This window comes from Bubalus kerabau, chromosome 13 (genome assembly GCF_029407905.1).
Source record: "Bubalus kerabau isolate K-KA32 ecotype Philippines breed swamp buffalo chromosome 13, PCC_UOA_SB_1v2, whole genome shotgun sequence".
Classification (NCBI taxonomy): domain Eukaryota; kingdom Metazoa; phylum Chordata; class Mammalia; order Artiodactyla; family Bovidae; genus Bubalus; species Bubalus kerabau.
In genome coordinates this window covers 31736000-31752023 of record NC_073636.1, presented here as the reverse complement: position 1 = coordinate 31752023, position 16024 = coordinate 31736000, and the positions used below count along the sequence as shown (strand labels likewise).

Sequence of the window (16024 nt, the reverse complement as noted above, 5' to 3'; positions counted from 1 at the left end):
TTTAATAAGTACTTACACTGTATTCTTTTTAGAATCCTAGAATCTTTCTGATCTGGTAACAATCTAGTGGTAATGATTACTGTCCACATTTTACAGAGAAAATGAGGAGACCACTAAGAACTCGAGCAAAACGACTGTGAGGAGGGTGGCCCTGGGGCCATTATGAATCTTGTTTCAAAGGAACCCTGCCCTTCTTGAGGTTTTCAGGGGAAATTGATGACTTCAGACATAATGTGGGAAAAGCATTAAGTTCTTGACTCCACTCTCTAATTAATGACCTGTGTGATAATAGGAAAGTCACTTAGGCTCAGAAAGCCCCATTAGCTAATCTAACAAATGAAGGGTTTGGCTTAAATATTCTCTAACATTTTTCCTAGGGATGTTAAACATTAACAAAAGGGTATCTTTATTGCTCTGCATATGATTTGGGGGTCAGTGATGTAACCTTTAGCCAAAGAAAGTAGCCAGCCAGCCAGGAACCAATCCTTGGATAAAGAAGCTCCCGGCCTAGAGTCCTGCAGCCTTGCACCTAAGGATAGTTTCTAAACAGTTGTAAAGCTCTTAGATGAAAGAGCTCACTGGTGTAAAGACAGCAAAAGGAAAAGATCCTATTCTAAAGATTCAAGACCCTGGAAGAAAACAAAAGGAAAATGGACCCAGACTCAGACTATTTTGCAAGTAATTGAAAGCTTTCTTTAAAAATGACTGAACCTCCATGTCCCTGCTTCTGGACTTAAAAGTAACACAGAAAATGCTAGGATATTTGTGCCAGGGAGGAAAATGTGTCTTATTTACAAGCACAGGTAAAGAATCAGAATTTAAGGAAGCTATTAAGAAAAGTACTTCGGAGAGAAACACAGCAACAGCTCATACTTTCTCCATCATCCATGAAGTAAACCCACTCCAGGGTTCTCTTACCAGCACCAGCATTTCAGAGTCTACGGACATTTTTAAAAGCTTTTCAGTTACTCTTCAGACAAAAAACTTTTAGCACAGTGGTGGTTACTTCTCCTCTTTACCCCTGTCGTCTTGTGCACATCTGTCAGATTCATCAATTCTTTGCCAGAGAACCAGCAGGTGAAAGGATCAGGGGTAAAATCTTGTTCCCTGTATGTTTTGGTTGCCAGAACTTTATTAAACAGCCTTCCTTTCTTCCCCTACAGTCAATCATATCACCCTATCCTTCAGCCACTTTGGCCTTGAAAGCAGCACATCATGTACCCGAGATTTTGTAGAGGTGTTGGACGGCAGCCGTGACGACGCACCCCTCCGAGGTATGCCGTGCTTGCTCACTCACTTCCGTGGCCTGGGCTTTTTACAGTTTCTGTGCTTACATGCGTATATGCTGTCATCAGAGGTTAGAATGTTTCCAATAACTGTGAAGACTGTCATAAGCCAAGGAAAGATACCGAGAGGCTGAGGAAGCAGGATTCAACGTAGAGCTTGAGAAGCTCAGCTCATTCATCTTCAAGGACATGAATGGTTTATGTATTTTTTATTAATTGAAAAGTTGCAACTGCTTTAAACAGTAGTAAAATGCAATCCACTCTAACATTAGATAGTATTCTGTGGGAAATTTCTTGTTACTGTTTGACTACAGTTCTCATGTTCAAATTGAGCATGTTTCTTCTGGTTTTGTCCTCAGTGGAAGGAAAGTAATGGATGGATGGATGGATGGATAGATAGCTGTAATGGATAGGTAAATACATACATATATATATATATATATATGTACATTGGATGGATGGATGGATGGTTGGATGAACAGAATAGATAGACAGACAGGCAGGCAGGCAGATATTATGGAGTTCTGTTTGTAAGACATCCCAGTAAAATTAAAGAATGTTGCTTATAATTTCTGTAATGTTCTCAAACAAAATAATCTCAGGTTATTTTGGAAAGATCCCCTGGAGAAGGCAATGGCTACCCACTCTAGTATTCTGGCCTGGAGAATTCCATGGACAAAGGAGCATATATGTATCTACATACATATAATTCCATGGACAGAGAAGCCTGGTGGTCTACAGTCTGTGGGTTCGCAAAGAATCGGACATGACACTCACTCATTTAAGTGTTCTCTATGAGTTACTCCTGTTTGAGCTTTGTCACTCAAGCTCCTTATCCTTCAGTAGAAGACAGGTTCCATCCGAGAAGGGACTTTGTTTTGCTCATGGCTATATTCTCAGTACACAGAACAGTGCCTGAGATGATAGTAGGCAATTGACAAATGCTCTCTGTGGACTTCTGATTGTATTCTTTGTGACTTTTGTCTGTAAGCATTTGACCATTGTCAAGGATATATTATTTAACAGATACTTATATAACCTTGCACTGAGCACTATTCTGAATTTTATAATAGTAAACTTTATAAATAGTACTATTTTTATAAAGTTCTATTTATTAAAAAACTTTAGAACTTTATAAATAGTAACTCAATTCTTATACCCTTATGACACAGAATTTCATTATTATCCATGTACCTGTTTCTCAAGTGGAGAAACTGAGGCACAGAGAGCTTGAGTAACTTGACTCGTGTCACGTAGCTGGTAAGTGGCTGAGCTTGGAGGTGAATGCAGGTGTTCTGGCCCCAACATCCGCAGTTTCTCAGCTATTGTGTGTTGCTGTTAAGTATTAGCCCCCTTCTTTGTGCAGGTGCCTGCTGCCCTGGAGAGTTTAGCATTAGTTACATTTGGAAGTTATCTGTGTTTCTCTTACCTTCCCCTCACAGTCTTTATCATGTTTATAAATGTGTCCACAGTTTATTTTGAATCATCAGGCATCATCCCAAACACTGACCCTGATCTAAATGGTTCTCTAGTAGTGGTTTCTTCTGTTTGCTTTGGTCTCTTGTGATTTTAGTGAATACATGTTGGCATATCATCATTCATTCTCCTTGTCAATGTCATCATTATTTAGGCCGATACTGTGGCTCCTCCTTGCCCCATCCTATCACTTCCTTCAGCAATGCTCTGATGCTGAAGTTCGTCTCGGATTCTACAGTGAATTTTGGTGGTTTCCATGCCACATATGCTGCATCCACGTCAGGTAAGAAATGTTAGCAAGTGGTGCTATTAGGTTAAGAGGAATGTGTAGAAAATCCTTGATTTATTATTTGGGAATCCTTTACATTTTGTGTTCTGAGCTAGTTTCATAGATCACCTCTGTGACTCATTTTACTGTCTTTCAAATTTGGTTAACATGCTTATAAATTCTAACAGCTGTGAACTCTGTGCCACATCTTCCTTATCCATTAACAGACATTTATTCCCATACCTTGACTATTGTGACTAATGCTGCTCATGGTGAGCACTGGAAGTGGGGAGAATTGGTTGGAATGATCTTGGGTGACTTGCTTGTCAGCGTGTCCTTGTTCTCCTTCTTGATACGTTTGTTGAGGGAGCCCCTGATGGACAGTGTCCAGTGGTGTCTCTAACCGGTGGACAGCTGCCGTTCTTCAGTCTCCCTGGCCTGACAGCTGCATTCAGGCAGGGCTGGGTGTCTTCAGGGATGCAGGATGGACCATGGCACATGGGGAGAAGGGGAAAGAGGAGCGCCCAGTAAGAGGCTGTAAGCTAGGATAGTTTTGCTTGTCAGCTTCCTCATTATTAGCTGTTAAAAGCCTTAGAATGCTGGGAGATCTGTGCAAGTTTCAGTGCTCTCCTGAGAAGGAAATGTTGAAATATTGCTTTCTTTTCTAGGCCGGGGGTGAAAATCATCCTGGTCAGAAATACTAAGGATTAAAATGAGTCTTTTATTACATAGAGCTATAGTTCACAGGAAGAAAAGGCTTTTCGAAAAGAAACTACAGGGATTCCTTCTAATCCACCATACCCAGTGGCTTTTAGTTTTCAAGTTACAGAATCTTTTCCTTATTATTATATATGCCGTGGATTTTTTTTTATTATGAAATGAAAATAGTACATCCTTTGATGCTCCTAACAGCTCTTCTAGTGTTCTTTCTATATCTTATGGTGTCTTGTATTTGACATTTACTCTGCCACTCACTTTGTTTCTCTTTTCTTCTAGCTTGTGGTGGAATATTCCACATGGCTGAGGGCATCTTCAACAGCCCTGGCTACCCAGAAGTTTATCCTGCTAATGTGGAATGTGTCTGGAACGTCGTCAGCTCCCCTGGCAACCAGCTCCAGCTGTCTTTTATGTAAATCCTTTTTTTTTTATAGTGTATTGTTTTGGTGAGAATGAATCTGCAGGAAGGAAGCACTGTTACTAATAGGATGGACAACTAATAGCATATGTGTCCAAACAACTGTTAAGAGAATATGGTGGGAACTTCAAGGAAGTCTGTTTGCATATTTCCTCTGTTTTAGTCATAGTTTAGGTTATAAATAGCATTAAACTTCTCTTATGAATGGTTTTAGAATCCTGCCTAACATTACCGAGAGTACATGCCTGAGCTCTTGGCATGTTTTAATTTTTGGAATTCTCATCTTCAGATAACATTAATTTTATCTTTTTTTAAAAAAAAACTTAGAAACGTTTAGACTCTTCCAGAGAATCACTATCATTCTTTCTTCCAGCAGAAATCCCCATCTCAATTAAGCCTTCTTTACTCATACACCTTATCTCCACCCCCAATCCACTTTTTCTTCTTACTCTTAGCAAGAAAAAAGGATTTTGGAAGTATTTGGAACTATTGGCCTGACAAAAATAGGTATTTTTGTCAGACATTTTTTTCCAACAAAGATGGGTTTATTTGCAATCATCAGAGAACTGCAGTTTGAGGCCTGCAACCATAGTGGGCCACATGCAAGTCCCTGTATAGAAAGAGAAGAAGAACACTTCTACAGAGAAGAAAAGGAAGTTGAGAGGGCTATAGTAAACATTCTTCTCATTGGTTGAGCCCTTCAGGAAGAAAGAGAGGTCTTTCTTCTTCCTGCTGGACACTTCTGTTTTTGCAGGGCATGAGACTGCCCCCTTTTGGTATGTGACTCTATTTAATTAAGATTCTATTTATTAACTTTTTACATTTCCCCCTTTTGATCATAATATTTTTCTGAAAGCATTGCTGATCTAGAATCAGGGTTTCTAGTTTCAGCAGTTTTCTGTATGTCCATGTCAAGAAGGACCTTTCCTGGTATAGTATCTCATGTCAGAGGGAAAGCGCACACACTAGAAATCTATCAAGGTCACATTTGTATAACTAGGAGGAGTGGGAGGGAGAATGCTCAGGTACTTTTAATCTGAAGTGCATTTGAGATCAAGATCATAGACACTGGAGATTGTCTGAAGCCATAGGTCATCAGCAGAGGTTTGGCAACAAACGTCTAACAGGCCTAGTCTGGATATCTTGGGAAACTGTCTAATCAGATGTCACCTGCTTCAATTCCAGAACATCTTTGCTTCAGGTCACCAGGTGATATGCAGGTCCAATCAGGGTTCAGTGATTTCTTTAGGTGAACCATACGAATCCAAGAGTCTATTCCTGAGAGCTTGGTTTCACAGGGTTGGTTAGAGGTACCCAATAGGGGCCTTTCCAGTGAGGATGAAGTGAGTTCTTCTGGAGGAGTCTTTTCCAATTGACAGGTTTCAAGATGTAATGCTTAATGTCTTCATTTCTCAAAGGTATACTATGAAAAGATTATGCTATTAAAACATGGTTACTTTTAATACCAGCAAATAATCCCTTGTAGTATTGGAATATCTCACTTTCTATCAGTTGTGGGTCAAAATAAGTGAGAGCCAAGTGCATTGGAAATTCTAGGGCTATCTCAAAAGATAAGAGTATAAGTTTCGAAAGGGGAGGATCCAAGATTTAGAAGGACTGATAGCAATGTTTTTGACCAAGGTGTTTGGAGGGCTTCTATAAATTTGGCCAAGTCTTAATGATGCTGTTGGGTGTTCAATCAAATCAGAGGATTGAAGGTGGTAAGCACAGTGGAAGTGCTGTAAAACTAGTCAAACAGCAGACTTGTCAGAGTACCTGGCCAATAGAATGGACTGCCTCAATCGCTGTGAAGTCTGAACGGAGTTCCCCAGGTAGGGATCCTCTTTTCCAAAAGGACTTTTGCCACAGAAGAGAGAGCAGCCTGTCTGCAAAGGAAGGCCTCAGTCCACTGTGGAAACATATAGACCATGACTAAAACATATTTATATCCATTAGAGGAAGAAATTGTATAAAATCCATTTGCCAGAGCTTGAATGGTCCATTAGGCAATTTAAAATGTCTGGGAGCAGCACAGACAGGCTTCCCTCAGTTCTACTTTGGACACGTGGGACAAGTGAGGTAGGCACTTTTCTCAGCCTTGTTAATGTTTCCTCTCTAATATTGATTCATGAAGGCAATCATCTTGTCAGTAGAACAATGGTTTAATGCATGCACAGTGGTGGGGAGTGGGAGTTTTAGAGTGTCTGGTAGCAATAAGTTCTTATTTGATGTGAACCAGAGCTTTCTCTTTTTATCAAACCAACAATAATTGAATTTCCAATCTTGTTTTCCCTTTTCTGAGAACAATTTCTGGGCTTTTCTAGCCAGTTTTTCTAAATTTCCCTTTGGACCATGACAGAAGTTTGGTTGCTATTGGTTCCTTTAAGGGCAGCATTCCTTATAAAACTATTGTCAAGGTAATTTTCCTTAGCTTACAAAGAGTCAGGTTCACAATGTCCCAGAACCTTAATAATAGCTAAAGTGGCAAGGGAAAGTATCACATCCAGTAATTCCTAAACTTGAGGAGAGGCGTTTAAAACTTTTTTGCCCTTGGAAGTAAGGAGGGCATATTGCTTAGTAAGGAAGACACATTGCTCCCATGGTATTCCAAAATTATTAGCTACTCCAAAAACTACTATCAATATGAGCTACTATCAATATAAATACTAGCAGTTTTATCCTTGGTTAAAGTATAAGCCCATGTTGCTGCTGCTGCTACTGCTAAGTCGCTTCAGTCGTGTCCAACTCTGTGCGATCCCATAGATGGCAGCCCACCAGGCCCCACCATCCCTGGGATTCTCCAGGCAAGAACACTGGAGTGGGTTGCCATTTCCTTCTCCAATGCATGAAAGTGAAAAGTGAAAGTGAAGTCGCTCAGTCGTGTCCGACTCTTCGTGACCCCATGGACTGCAGCCTACCAGGCTCCTCCGTGCATGGGATTTTCCTGTGTGTCAGTGTTCCATTCTCTTGCTTTTCATATAAAAAGGGAAAAGAGAATCCAATTATTGGGATGCCCAAGGACAGGTGAGTTCTTCAAATTGCCTTTAAGGCCTTGAAGGTTATGTTATCTCGTTTCCTCTTAAAATTGGGTTGAGGGTGTTAATGTTGAGTAAAACATACAGAGATTTAGCCATAAGAGAGAAATTTGGAATCTAGTGTCAGCAATAATCAACTAGCTAGAGAAAACTTCATAGTTGTGCTTAGTTTCAGGTTTGGGGAATGTAGGACACCACAAAGTCTGTCTGGACCCAGGTACAGCCCTTGTCCTGATAGCAGATATCCTAAATATCAAAGCTGGATTTGGGCAGACTGCAGTTTTCCTTTGGTGATCTTAGGTCCCTTTAAGGCTGAAAGCTTTAGCAAGTGGATGCAGTTTTCCTGTGAGGCTTGAGATACAGCATGAAGAAGCAAATCATCCACGTGTTGCAGCTAAGTAGTTGAACCTCTAGAGAACTTTGTATGACCCAGACCAGCCTTCACGATTCCCGAGAAACAAGGACACTGAGTAAAACTCTGAGATGTTACTGTCCAGGTGAATTGTTCTTCTTACCAAGTAAAGGCAAAAAGGTATTGACTAGCTTCATTAACCGGAATGCTAGAGAATGCACTGCATGAATCAATTGCAGTAAAGAATTTGCTTCCAGGTGGACTGATGTCAGTATCCTGTGAGAGCTGGGGACCACACAGTGGAAAAGGATAACAGTGTTGGTGATTGTTTGGAGGTCCTAGATAAATCTGACCTTTAGCTTTTGTCACTGGTGAACTGGGAATGCTTCAAAGGATAGTACAAGGGATAATGAGACCTTGAGCTTTGTAGTATCCTAGGAGGGTTTTTGTGTCTTGAAGAATCTTTATATTTAAAGACTTTTTATTAATTCAGGGAAGAGGTTTTGAGGGATCTACTTGAATCTTCATAGGAGGTGTGTTGTGAATTGTGCCAACACCAGTTAGAGATTTTGCCCATAAGGAAGGTGGTAGCTGATTCAATAGAGACAAATAGTAAGTATTTCCAGAATCAGCTCTAGAACCATCAGAGATGGAAGATAGAAGATGTCAAAGGGTCATCTAATTTCCCTTGTTGGTTACTTTGATGACTCCTGTCAGAATCTTGAATGATTTCCCCCTTCTTGGACAAAAATATTCCAGCATGGCACTTCTCTAAGATGTCTTTACCTGACAAATGGGTAGTGCTAGAAGAACTAAGGGAAAAGCACATGTATCTCTCAAAGGACTTAAACAAAAGGGAATTGGTTCAGAGACAGGAACCTCCTGAGACTTGTTAGATCCCCACTAGTGAACTGTTTCTGTTCTCTGAGGCAGGGGCTTTTTTTTTTTAATAGTAATGGAATTGAGCACCGAGAGTGTGGCTCTGGGGTCAGTTAGGATTGGAAGAAATCCATTCCTAAAGAAATGTTTCTCCACACAAGTTAAGAGGGAAGATTAGGAAGAATTCCTGTAGTTCCTCAGAGCCCCATCAGTGAGAACTGGGAGGATGTTGAAAGGCCGGTTAGAAGGCCAGTTAGAAGTGCTTCAGGCTGAAGATGTCTGAAGCACTTAGATTTGGAACAATCTCTTTTCCAGTGTCCTGGCTCTGCAGTAATAGTGGATACTAGTAGGATATGGTTTCACTTAGGAGCCTTCTTTTGCTGGGGTTGAAGATTAAGAATTTTGGCAGTCTTTCTCTGAGGTGACTCATTTGGAGTTGGAGAGAGCTGGTTTGCCACATTAGCTAAATCTGGGATAGACAGTTTCCCATTCCATCCTGATCCTTGTTACTAGAAGGGAAAAGTCCCAGTTCAGCCCATTAATAAACATAGTGTTAAAAGCTACCTGGGTGAAATCAACATCTAAAAGAATATCAGAATTTTCCTTAAAAATGATGTGAAGTTGATTGTAATAATCATGAACAGTTTCATTAGATTTTTGTATGTGAGCCTGAATTTTGTTCCAATCAGCAGGATTTGGAGAAACCCCAGGAACAATGTGATGAAGCCTCCTGGGGATTGCCTGAGCCTGATCATATAATGATAGCAGGCTGGCCTCCCAGCTGTAATTCTAGAAACCTTGCAGGATTTCCCCCAGTTAGTAGTTTTCATCCAATGCTGATCCTAGCCTTCACTGACCAACATAAGAACTAGCTGATGTAAGGTTGATAAGTTTAAATAATTATATTAAAATTTTCCAGCAGTCTGTGAGTATCCTCAGTTACTTTGGGAAAACTTTTGACTATAGCTCTCAATTCAGCTTTGGTTCAGGGAATACAAAAAATAAACAGTTCAGCCTCTGGATTCTTAGAAGGCTTAATTTTAAACAGACATTCCTACACGTTCAGAGGACAAGTGAATGAGAATAGTTTCAACAGGGAAGCTTGGTAAGAGAATTGGTATGAGGGTAATTGGCAGTACAGAGAAGGAGGAGACAGTATAGCTAGGAAGGAGGAAGATGGCCTTGGAGATGGGATCTAACCCATGAAGAGCCAAAAGAGAGAGACCAGATGGTGTTAGGGGCAGAGCCTGAGACAGAGAAGCTGAAGAAGAGGAGCCTGAGGCACTGGGAGCCATTTTATCTCTCATTACTCATGTTTTCCTTAAAATCTTATTTTGTAAAGAAGCCATTCTAGACTCCTGATAATGTTGGGAAGCTTCCAAATACCAATCAAAGTAAGCATTCCACTCATTTCTGGAGATTTTGAGCTATTGTAGTCCTCTTTGTTTCTAAAAAAATTCAACTTTGGGAATTTGAAAAGGTCATCATAATGATCATTGAGATCCTAAATTGTCTTTGGTCAGGTTGGCCCATTTAGTTAGAAATGTGCATAAGGAAAGACTTCAGTTCTTAAACATCAAATTTGCCAGAGTCTCTGTTTGGAAGGTACTCTCACAATTCTTAGTTACCTGGGCTCTGATGTCTCAGAGGTTTTTCTCTAGAGTAAAAGAACAATTTTCAAACATTTTGCAGCATAAGCAGCTCAGTTCAAATAGCTCACAAGCCTAAAATACCAGCCAATTCTAAGGAAATAGCTTGGTCCTAGAGGAGCTTGGCCAAAGGCTTTTTTAGCCACTTTCCAGAGACTAGCCCTTTGCAAAGGAATAGGCTGAAGGCTGGACAAAAATAGGCACAGTTTCAGTGAAACGTCCCCTGCTCCCAAAGGAATGGTTCAAAGGCTAGTCTGTTTCAATTGAAACAGTCTGATCTCAAATCAGACAGAAGTGCCAAGTGAGTACTTGTGTACAGAGCAAAGCATTGACTAGAAAGATGAAGCTTTAAAATAGATTCTGAATAAAACCTAGAGAGCTTCAAATGCAAAGAGAATGTGAGCTCAGATCCAGGAGAAGGATCTTCAGACTCCAGATTTGGTGGGAAAACCAGTGAATGACAATGGGCTGAATTGTGGGTGCCACACCTGTTTGCTTACCAAACCACCAAAATGTGGGTCTGAAATAAACAGAATGCTACATATTCCTCCAGCAAAGACGGGCTTATCCAGGATCAGCAGAGAACTGCAATTCAGGATGCACAACTGTAGTGATCTACTGCAAGTCCCTGCACAGCAGGAGGATGATACTTTTTTTTTAGAGAGAAAAGGAAGCCAGGAGGGCAGTAAACAGAATCCATGGCTTTTATTGGCTGAGTCCATGCTAGGAGAGAGAGGAGTCTTCTTTCTTCTTCCTGTTGGGCTCAGCTACCATCATGGGGTGTGAGAGTTCCTTCTGGTTTCTCCATTCTTTATAATTAAAGTTTCTTTTTATTAATTTTGACAGAAATTAATGAAAAATCACTCATGTTCCTCATTGAACTGTAAGCCCTTTTAAATATGAAGTATGGACGTACAGTCAACAGTAGGATCCTGCCACATTCTGGGCAGTCTTAGGTTAAATTAAATAGCAGTAATGTATTTTCTAGAAGTAGATAGTGCAAAGCACATTGTAAGTGAGATGGGGATTTTTAATCCATCAGTAGAGAAATACTTGTGATGCTGGTAGTGCCAGACTGGTAACGGGTACTTGATAAATATTGGATAATAAGACATTGGTTTTTAAAACTAAAAGGTTTTTGTTTTACTGTATCACAGATTATTGGGCTTTGGTTGATGTTACTAATTCTGTTTTGAAAAGAATATAATACCTGACTTACTGTGGAGAGAAGAGGATGGTTTTGAGGACACTGCTCTGTTTATTCCAAAAACCTTGTTCCTCTTCTAGGCATGCCATTCTGTGCATCAAGAATGGATTTTTTTTTAAATGAAAGATAAGTCCTATTTCTGGACCATGTTCAAATATCTCAAGTTACTTTCTTTTAGCCTACCAGTCAATGCCTCTTTAGGATCCAACTGGCATTGTGTCAAAACAAAGACACCCTCTGAGCACCTGAAAGGCAATGCAAGTTTAAGTTGTCTCATTGGAAAGAGGTTTTGTTTGCTTTTATCTTTACAAAAAGCACAAAGTTTTGTATGGGAAGAAATATAAGTACATATATATATACATATGTATTACACATACAGCCATATATATATACATATGTATTTTTTATTCAACATTTATTAAGCCCCTACTTTATACAGGTAAGCTTTTGTTACACATATGTTAGATGATTCATATATAAAGCACAATTTACTCTCATAATAGATGCTTTATAGCCAATGATGAATAAAATGTGAACATCGTTCTTATGGTAAGTCCAAAGTCCTTCACATAGATTACTAGGCTTCATAATTGCTAAATTAAAGGGCTTTCTTGTTGTTGTTGTTGTTTTCCTCTTTGTCCTTACCACATTCACATTCTTAAACAGTCTGATGTTCAGCAGTTATCAGGTAGTGGGCCAGGTACTGGGAATGTTCAAGACAGACAAGATCCCATTTTTTGTTAAGTTACTAAGAAGTTAATGTCAAGAAGCTATTTGTTTAAAACCTAGAGAGATTCATTTCATCTTTGGGGATAATCTTATCCATATAGGGCCATAGTTATGATTAGATATGTTAAATTTTAAATGTACAGCACAGGGCTGATGCATGCCTGATGTTCAATGAATGTTAATTCTCTCACCCTGCCATTTCTAAAGTCTCTTGTTTGGCAGTGCAAAATTAAAATTAAATGGACAACACTGAGCTCTCCTCCTAGAGGACAGAAGATAAACACAAAAAGCAAGTTTCATCCATTGTATTCTTTAATAGACACTAAATCCTGATTATTGTATAAACAAATCTAATGCTTCATCTTTTTCTCTTCTCATCTATGAGAAGTGAATTTTGATTATTTTGTCTTCCTTGCTTGAGTTTTATTTTTAAAGTATAATTTGTGGAATACAAGATGTTCCTCTTTATGCAGATGATAATGAAAAGGGCTTTATGGCAAGGCCTCCAAGTTATTTCTGCCCTGGTCTAAACTATATCCAGATGGGCACTTGGAGGCATTCCTCTGGGATGGGAGAGAAGCATATGGAATATGTCAAGTTCTAAAACATGGGGTTTGAATTGTGGATACTGTGGTGAAATTGAGTAGGGAAAAGAACTGGAGGAATTATGGCTGAATCTGTAACACAAAAAGAGGGGGAAAAATAAAACCCCCAAAGAATTTCTTTTATAAAACAGATATTTAAAGGAATTAGCATAAAGTGTATTTTATGCTGGCAGAGTCCTTTTACAATGTGATTGATCTTGGTTCAAAAATCGAAATGAGATAATGAGAAACAGAGATCGTACTATTTTTGTTCCACATCATATTTTTACTAGCAGATCTGAGCCAAAGTTTTGGAAAGAAGATAGGTTTGCTTATAAATTGAACTGGCCTAAAACAGAAACTTCCAAGAACAATAAAACATTTTTAAAAGTTAAATTTGATTCTCACAGATATCCTACCATTGTTTCTAATGAAAAGCCTTTTGTGACATTTAGCATTGGATTACACCAGTCTGGTACAAAAACAGAAAAACCGAGCACTTAGTGATCTTCTGGACCCTTGAGTCAAACTTTAATGTGCATGTTGATCATCTGGGATCTTATTAAAATTCATATTCTGATTCAGTTGGTTGGTGGGACCTGATGCTTCATTTCAAACAAGCTCTGAGGTGATGCTAATGCTGCTGGACCACATGCAACATTTTGACTAGAAAAGATTTAGGGGCAATTTTGTGTTAATTGGGTTTCTCTGGTGGCTCAGACCATAAAGAATCTTCCGTCAATGCAGGAGACCCAGGTTCAATCCCTGGGTTGGGAAGATTCTCTTGGAGAAGAGAATGGCTACCCACGCCAGTATTCTTGCCTGGAGAATTACATGAACAGAGGAGCCTAATGGGCTACAGTCCACGAGGTTTTCAAAAGCATAACTGAGTGACTAAACACTTTCTGTTTTTGGTAAATCACCTGTAGATAAAAATAATCACCTTTTGTTTTTTATGAGAATCAGAATGTAATTTTAGCATATTTTACATTGTTGATAATATTATGGGTAATAAAACTGAGCCTGAATTTAAGAGCCAAACTTGACAACCATCCTAAGGATAGATTCAGAACAATTATTTTCCAAAACTGATTGTTCAGTTCAGTTCAGTTCAATCTCTCAGTCGTGTCGGGTTTGACTCTGCGACCCCATGGAGTGCAGCACGCCAGGCTTCCCTGTCCATCACAAACTCTCAGTTGGTGATTGAGATAGATTGTAGATATAAACTGTCTCATGAAGCATTAAACTGTCAAGGAAGACAGTGGAGGTAAGACAAATGTGTGGTTCATTTAGCCTGATGTGGATCTTTCCTCTTTTTTTCTGCTACTCAGTTACGTCACTTGTTTAGTTGCTAAGTTGTGTCCGACTCTTTTGCAACCCCGTGGACTGTAGCCCGCCAGCTTTCTCTGTCCATGGGATCTCCCAAACAAGAATAGTGGAGTAGGTTGCCGTTTCCTTTTCCAGGAGATCCTCCCAACATGAGTCTCCTGCATTGACTGGCAAATTCTTTACCACTGAGCCAGCAGGGAAGTCTGCAAAAACAGCCTGAAATATAGACCCAGGTGATCTACACGGTAATAACCCACCTTGATGGGATTATTGAGAGGTACAGACTCACTGTCCTGCTGGAGACCTACCAATGCTGGTATCTGGCTTGGCAAGCTGTTAGTGGAGCGGAGCTGACCAGTTTGCTCCTGTCCTCTGGTTGACAATGAAGCCTCAGAGGTGTGCCTGATACATCTGATCCCCTAGTGGGGCGTGAGGTCCCAGTAACTCCAGGCCAGTCAGCTGTTCCTGAAGCATCCTAAGCTGTTAGTTGAGAGAGAGCCCCCGAAGGGCACTGGCTTACCAGCGTCATGGGAAATCCTGCTCATGTTGAGCAGTACCTGAAAGATACACAGCAGGGAAGTAAGTTTTCTCTTCTGGAGACCTTTCCCCCCTTCCCAACAGTTTCTTTTCTTTCTTTTTTATTTTTTTTTATTTATTTTCTTTCTTTTTTAAAAAATTAATTTATTTTTATTTGACTGCACTGGGTCTCAGTGTGGCACGCATCTTTTTAGTTTTGGCATGCGAACCCTTAGTTGAGGCCTGTGGGATCTAATTCCCTGACCAGGGGTCAAACCTGAGTCTCCCACATCAGGAGTGCAGAGTCTTAGCCACTGGACCACCAGGGAAGTTCAACAATTTCTTTAATCTTGCTAAGCCATTCTTTCTTCTTCTCTTTATCTTGTCCTTCTCAGCAAAAATTAATTACTTCTGAAAAAAGAAGAGTGTGTGCTCACTTCATTTACTTTTTAAAAAATCGTTAAATTACCTTTTTATTTAAAAAATAATTTTACATGAATAAAATATTACGGGGCAGCAAAAGTTCCCCATCCATATTCCTATACCTTCTCATCACAGAGATAACCGGTGTTTTCAATTTTATGTTTATCACCCCTATGCAAGTTTATATACTGTTATTATATGTATATTTTATGTATATATATCAGTTCAGTTCAGTTCAGTCACTCAGTTGTGTCCAACTCTTTGTGACCCCATGGGCTGAAGCACACCAGGCCTCCCTGTCCATCACCAACTCCCAGAGTTTACTCAAACTCATGTCCATTGAGTCAGTGATGCCATATGCCTGTCTCCATGCACACTACATAATATTGCTTTCTGTTTTAGTCTTTACATAAGTGCAGTAATGCTTACTGATTTTGCTGAAATTGTACTAAATTTATAGATTGATTTTGGAAGAATCTTTATATAGAGACTTTTCATATTAAATTTGGAATATCTCTCCATTTATTCAGTCTCCTTTTAGATCCTTCACTAAAAGTTTATATTTTTTCTATGAGAGTCTTATATTTTGTTACATTTATTCCTAGGCATCTTATTTTTTATTGCTATTAAAAATGGCATCTGTTTAAAAATTATGGATGTACCTGACCACCTTACCTAAAATAACCTTCCTTAATGACTACACTTTTTCCTCGTAGAATTGATTACTGCCTCACCGTATTTCTATTTCTTTGTTTATTATCTACTTCTAGAATATAAGTTTCTCAAAGGAAGGAACATTATTTTCTTCATTATCTTTTCCCAGTGTCCCAATATAAGAGAGACAAGTAATGTTGACTTAGGTACAGTTCCTAAATTTTTGTTTGCTGGTTTAAGGAAACTGTATTAATTTTTGCCTATTATCTTATCCAGCAGCCATTCTATTTTCTAGAATGTCAAAAATTCTGCATCTTGTGTGCTTCTCTATCTTCAGTGCCTAGAAAAGGCACTTGGTGGATATTTATGAATAAGCGAGTGCTCTTAAATATTGATTGGCAGCACTTGCCTTCCAGTTCTTACAGCCATTTTCCCTTTCCCCGACTTACTGCCCTGAAGAACCCTTCAGTATATCATGCAACAAAGTGATGAGAGCAGGCTT

At 39.4% G+C, this 16024-nt stretch overlaps 1 protein-coding gene across 1 annotated transcript in view; it reads left to right on the top strand.

Moving 5' to 3' along the window:
- Nucleotides 1-16024, top strand: part of CUBN (cubilin) — a 260122-nt gene that overhangs the window by 145080 nt on the left and 99018 nt on the right. Inside the window, exons 34-36 of the mRNA XM_055543913.1 lie at nt 1164-1274; nt 2917-3045; nt 4027-4159. Coding sequence (XP_055399888.1) covers nt 1164-1274; nt 2917-3045; nt 4027-4159 — 373 coding nt within the window. The remainder of the gene's footprint in view (nt 1-1163; nt 1275-2916; nt 3046-4026; nt 4160-16024) is intronic.